Source organism: Trichomycterus rosablanca, chromosome 2, assembly GCF_030014385.1.
Source record: "Trichomycterus rosablanca isolate fTriRos1 chromosome 2, fTriRos1.hap1, whole genome shotgun sequence".
Lineage (NCBI taxonomy): Eukaryota > Metazoa > Chordata > Actinopteri > Siluriformes > Trichomycteridae > Trichomycterus > Trichomycterus rosablanca.
The window spans coordinates 28,826,037-28,832,887 of NC_085989.1; the positions used below are offsets into that span (position 1 = coordinate 28,826,037).

The 6,851-nt window shown below is 38.7% G+C and overlaps 1 protein-coding gene across 1 annotated transcript; it reads left to right on the forward strand.

The window, feature by feature from the left end:
- Positions 1 to 1,972: 1,972 nt before the first annotated feature.
- Positions 1,973 to 6,611, forward strand: chrac1 (chromatin accessibility complex subunit 1). Its single transcript, XM_062990674.1, has 3 exons — positions 1,973 to 2,157; positions 5,022 to 5,148; positions 5,807 to 6,611. The coding sequence occupies exons 1-3, from the start codon at positions 2,005 to 2,007 to the stop codon at positions 5,878 to 5,880; spliced, it is 354 nt and encodes a 117-aa protein (XP_062846744.1). The 5' UTR covers positions 1,973 to 2,004; the 3' UTR covers positions 5,881 to 6,611.
- The last annotated feature ends 240 nt before the right edge of the window (positions 6,612 to 6,851 follow it).

Below are 6,851 nucleotides of genomic sequence, written 5' to 3' on the forward strand. Positions count from 1 at the left end.
GAGAATCCCAACAGGGATATGAGAGGAATACATTACGGGAAATGTAGTTCTACACGACAAGCGGCCACACACGAGCTTTACAACTACAGGTTTGTGTCGTTTACTGGAGCCGGGAGTCGATCATCAAAAAGAATTGATTCTCCAATTCCAGGTAGCGGGAATAAAGTTAGTTCTCACTTAGAGTCGATTCCACAAAGTAAAATTGATTCGCAGACTTGATTTTGCCTTCGCTGTCAGATAAACGCCAATGTCAAGTATTAAGGTGGATCAGTGATGATGTGGGAATGTTTTTTTCTGCTACAGGAACTGGCATTCCTGACCATGTGACTGGCATTTGAACCTTCTGTAGTGAATTTGAACCCTGGTGATAATTACACTTCCCAGCAAGAGAGTGATCCCAAGCACATTACCAAGTCAATCAAAGCTTGGTTAAAGAAACACTACTGGAATACCCTGGAGTTGGCTTCTCAGTCTCAGCAAGAGCTGGAAGCTTTTGCACAAAAAGAATATGTTAAAATTCCAGAAGCTTGTTAGTATTTACCAAAAGCACTTATTCGAGGTTATCAATGCAAAGTGATGTTCCACTTAACTTTGCCTAGTACCTTGAGGCTGGGGTTTAACAATAAGGCGCATAGACATTTGTCAGTCAAGAGAACTAGATGTGTTTCATTTAAGCTTAACATTATCGACTTTGAAAAATCCCTTTTGTTTTCACTCTAATTACACATTTATTTATTTATTAGGATTTTAACGTCATGTTTTACACACTCCAATTCACCTCACTTGCATGTCTTTGGACTGTGGGAGGAAACCGGAGCTCCCGGAGGAAACCGATGCAGACACGGGAAGAACATGTAAACTCCACACAGAAAGGACCCAGACCGCCCCACCTGGGGATCGAACCCAGGATCTTCTTGCTGTGAGGCAACTCTAATTACACAACTTGATGATAAAATGTCATTGTATGGAGCACTGTTGTGTATATTTGATGTGCAAAACACTTACTCTGTAACACAGACATCAGTAATCTCGTGGTAATATTTTGCTTTGAAATGCAAAATTTAAATGTCTAACAAAACTTTTTTTTTTCCTATTTTGAACTGGATATTATTAAAAGCTTAAAAAGCAAATTACATTGTATTCTAGAGAAACAACTAAGGTACTGTTTATAAATGTAATGATCCCTGGTCATTTTACTGTGAATCAGAATCAGAATCTTTATTGTTTACCAGATGTACAAGGAATTTCTCTTGGTGCAGGTGTCAACAAACATACATAAAATAATAAAATAGAAATAATACAAAAGGAATACTATATATAAGCATAGAATGACATAAAAAAACTGTGGCAGTGACATGAACAGCAACAGGCACTGTGCAATGGAGATACAAAGTATGGTACACTGACAGTACACTGACAGACCTGAGTATAAAATAGAAATTGTATATTATATATAAACATAGGATAAGAATAATTTAGCAGCAACATGAAACTGTATGCAAATTATTATGTACGTAATTGATATTAAACTTCAGATTTATCTGTACATGTCGCAGCTAATTATTTAAACTAATAAAAAGTATTCTTGAAATCGATTTTTTTGTAAACACTTGGAATCTAAGGTGGAATCGACTCTAAAATCATTATAATGAAACGGCTCTACAGAGAGCTAAGACAAATGCATTGTGGGAAATGTAGGTCTGAACAGCAAATAATCATTGTTATTTGAACGTACAATAGGTCTGCAGAAAACTACAAGCACTTGTGGCATTGTGGGAAATGGCGTTTTTTGGCTCAGAATAAAATACAGTAAGAACAGTACTTTAACCGCTTAAAGATAAGGATAAAATAGTTAAGGGGCTTACTACAAATATACGTACCAAACCGATTTTAAAAATACAAAAAATAATGACCAATCAAACTTCAGTTTATTTATTGTGTTTATTGTTGTTACAAACCGGGTGACGTACTTCCGCTAAACAAACTAGCAAAGTTTGAGTAAAGATGTCTAAGAAGAGCGTGGAGAACAAAGTTGATGGAGCTGTTAATGGGAAAGGCATTTCTCTCCCCGTCTCCCGTGTAAAATTAATAATGAAGAGCTCTCCTGATGTATCCTGTATTTATCAGGACGCTCTGTTCTTGACCACGAAAGCGACGGTATTGTGTGAACATGTCTTTTATTTTACCACTAACCTGAGTAAAGTGTATAAAGTGTGCCTGTCCCTTGGCTTTCAGTGTTTATTTTAGATCGAGTTTCTTTTATGCTGGGAATAAGTTTATTTAACAGAAGTAAGGGTTAATAATGATCACGTTGCATGTTCTAGTAATTGCTAGCCATTACTCTTTGTTATTAACCTTGGTAGATGTACGTCATGTTTTATCTTAAAGTAAATGTGTTACTAATTTAACTGACCCTCTCAAGGTCAAGACATAATGACTTTTATCTTTCCTTGAAATTATTTAAAAGCTAACATGTATAACCTTGTTTAATAGTTATATATAATACACCCCCCCATGTAACCGCAACTCTTAAGTGCATTGATCAATAGTTGGTTGTTATTACTCGTTATCATTAGTAGAATGGAAATATCTAAGAGCATACTAATATTAAAGGAGATTTGGTTAAAACAAGTGCATCAGAAACCTGCTTTACCACCACTTTGGGGTGGCTCGGTGGGTAGCACTGTCGCCTCACAGCAAGAAGGTCCTGGGTTTGATCCCCAGTTGGGGCGGTCCGGGTCCTTTCTGTGCGGAGTTTGCATGTTCTCCACGTGTCTGTGTGGGTTTACTCCGGGTGCTCCGGTTTCCTCCCACCACTTTGTCTTATTCAGGGTCACAGTGGCTTTAATTCATTGTGTGAAGGGGGGCGGCACGGTGGCCTTGGGTTCGATCGCCAGGTGTGGCAGTCTGGGTCCTTTGTGTGTGGAGTTTACATGTTCTCCCCGTGTCTGCGTGGGTTTCCTCCGGGTGCTCCGGTTTCCTCCCACAGTCCAAAGACATGCAAGTGAGGTGAATTTGAGACACTAAATTGTCCATGACTGTATTCGATATAACCTTGTGAACTGATGAACCTTGTGTAATGAGTAACTACCGTTTCTGTCATGAATGTAACCAAAGTGTAAAACATGACGTTAAAATCCTAATAAACAAACAAACATTGTGTGAAGAGTAGGAAACACTCTGGTTGCCAGTCCACCACAGGGCAAACATACACACACACACACACACACACACTCACACTCACACAAACTTGTACCTATTAACCTGACTGCATGTCTTTGGACTGTGGGAGGAAACCGGAGCTCCCGGAGGAAACCCACGCAGACATGGAAAGAACATGCAAACACCACACAGAGAGGACCTGTGAGGTGACATTGCTACCCAACGTACCTCTTGCCTGTATTAGAAAATAAAATATGACACCCCTTGACCTTTTGCACTTTTTTTATTGTAGTTGTGGATTCGGATGTGTATTATTGCCAAATTTATTCACCTATAATGAAGTTTAAACATGTTTTAGAGCTTTTCTAAGACATGAATGAAAAACCATAAACTAAAATCTATGAGAATTCATAAAAATATTTACATTAGACTTGCAAATTTTCTCAATTCCTTTTAACCGATAACCAACAAACTTAGAATAGCATCACTGTAAAACCCATCAAGTCTTTATACCATGTTGAACAACAGCGTAGTGAAAACTGCAGTTAAGTAAAGTGGTAAGATGAACAAAAACATCATTAGTACTACTGGTTTAAAATGTGGATTTTTAAGAAAACAGGTCTTTGCAAGGGCAAACGTAGCATGCAAATTATGTAAGAGATGTACTCTGTCAACGCTTTTCCATGCAGTCATACTTCATACTCACAAGAAACAGTTTCACAGTTTGTGATTTTAATGCATCATAGTTCTGTTATTCATGACTGTGAAAATCTAAATGCATAAAAATGGTCTGTTTGGATCAGAACTGCAGCACACTTTCTCTGAATGAGTATATTAACAGTCAGTTAACTGATGGTGGGAGACGGGGAGTTAATAATTATCAGTCTGAACGGCATGTGTTTGAGTTCTTTAACTCCACTCTCAGTTTATATAAAGCTTCATCTGTTGAATTAACTGACAGTACTGATCAAACATATTATTTGTTGGTTAACCGACTAATCATTAACATCTCTAATTTAGACCCATTATTCAATACTTTGTTGAGGCTCTTTGGCAGCAATTGCAGCTGCAAGTCTTTTGGGTTACATCTTCTCAAGCTTAGTTCACCTTTATGTGAGCAGTTTATGCCAACGTTTATGTCCAGTTCTTACCAGTCCGGGCAGCTCAGTGGCTACGTGGGTATGCACGTTCTCCCCGTGGGTTTCCTCCGGGTGCTCTGGTTTCCTCCCACAGTCCAAAGACATGCAAGTGAGGTGAATTGAAGACACTAAATTGTCCCAAGAGTGTGTTCGATATGACCTCGTGAACTGATGAGTCTTGTGTAATGAGCAACTACTGTTCCTGTCATGAATGTAACCAAAGTGTAAAACATGACATTACAATCCTAATAAACAAACCACCACCACCACCAAGTTTCAACATAGTTATTGTTTTAGCAAGGTGATATGCAGTGCCTATTTGCACCAGACATAGTACTTGCCCTACAAAAGTACCTACAGTGGACAGGAAGGCATCGGAACTGAACACCAAAGCAATGGACAAAGGCCGACTGGTCCGACAACATTTTCTCCAAGGTCATGTGTTTGGCCTTGCATGTGTACATCGTTTACCAGGATGCATCAGGTCAGACCTGTTTTGACAGCATGTTAGGCAGGTGTCCTAATGTCTCGGCTTATCGGTCTTTGTGTAGATTGATGGATAAAATGGCAAATATGTCCACGCACAATACAATTTACAACACATTAAAATAGGCACAAGGCAGGGGTCTGAATACTGTATGAATCCACTATACATTTGTATTGCCATGTGGAAAGTTTTTTAAAGTTATTTGTCATTAACCCATTAATTTCTCCCTGCAGGAGCTTTTTGTTCAGCATCTGGCTCTGACTTCATATAATACAGGATCTGGCAAAGATGATGGCACCCTGTCATACAGTGATCTGGCCAACACTGCAGAAGAGATAGAGACTTTTCAATTCCTTACAGGTGAGTGCTTTCTGTGTCAATGAATTAAGAGTTAAAGTTCAATAGGCGCCCAGGTGGCGCAGCAGGATATTCCGCTGACGCTCCAGCACCGAGTTTCTGAACTCCCGGGTTCGAGGATCGGTGTTGCCACCGGTCAGCTGGGCGCCATCTGGCGGGCATAATTGGCAGTGCCTGCAGCAGATCACCACCGTATCTGCAGGGTGCGGACCGGACTATATGTGGGTGGGTGGGTCTTCATACTCTGTGTAAGGACCCTGACTGGCAGAAGAGACGCCCGTGCAGGGAGCACGGACGAGAAGAGGAGGGCTGTACACGTGTAAAGAAGGCGTGGGCAGCAGCGTGCTCTCCTTGGATGCAAATCTGGAGTCTGTCAGCAGCGAAGACAAATTGGATGCGCTAAATCGGGAGGAAAAATGGGGAGAAAATGCATAAAAAAAAAAAAAAGAGTTAAAGTTCAATGAATGTTCATTTTAAATGTATCTGAGCGTTAAAATACCTCAATAGTATTTGTGCACTATATGTACGGCATTTTGATATAAGAAAACATGCTTTAAGATCTAGATATGTTCACAGATAGACATAAGTCTCAGAATTAAACAGTAATGCTTGTAATGTCTGTAAAATTAGTATTTTAAACTCACTCTCTTACTCCTTTTAGATATTCTTCCAAAGAAAATCTTGGCACGAGATTATCTCAAGTCACTGGAGGAAATGGAAGATGACGACAACTGATTTTTAAAAAATCAACCAATTATTACAAAGACCTGTTACATCTGCATTTTTATTAAATGTACATAGTAATAACATGATGATGACAGATAAACATTCCTAACATGAGTTTAGTAATTCATATTCAGAACAATTCACCCAAATTTTCATAGTTCTTTACAACTTTTAAATGGCAACATAGTTTGCTCTTTTCTAGTGTGAGTTATAACACTTAGTGTTGGCCTAGTCACTGATCTTGCTAAGACATGTTTAGCACCAAACTACCAGTGAGGTTCTGTAAGAAACAATGGCTTGTACAGACTGTCTGGTCATAACTGGCTTAAATTTACTAAATCTCAGCTGCTTGAAAAGCAGTGTTGCTCAGGGTATACACTTTAATTAGGCATTAAGGTGTCACTTTTTAAAAATCACCCATCTGTTAAGAACATTTTGTTTTGTGTGTGTATAGACTGTTTTCAAATCAATGTTGATGAAAATGACACTGATATACTACAGATCTAATTGCCTAGTGCTTCCACTAACAGTTATAATTAGAACTGTATGTCAGTGTGTGCTGGCTGCTGCTCTAATATGGAGAGTGAAAACTTCATCTGCTGGTAGAGCAGAGCTTCTCCTGTTTAAATCAATAACATGCACTGAAATTGCTAATATTTTTACTTGAAATTTGTATCAGATTTGAAGATGTGCAAAGTGTACTGTATGAGTTTTGGTATGTATTTTGCAATAAACATTTGTCTTCGTAATATGAGTTGGTTTTACTAAAAGTTTGTATTATCCAGAAACAATAGGTCAAGCAGTGAATCTTTTATCTTTCTGATAAATTATTTTTATATACACCGATCAGCCATAACATCAAAACCACCTCCTTGTTTTTACACTCACTGTCCATTTTATCAGCTCCACTCACCATATAGAAGCACTTTGTAGTTCTACAGGGTGGGCCATTTATATGGATACACCTAAATAAAATGGGA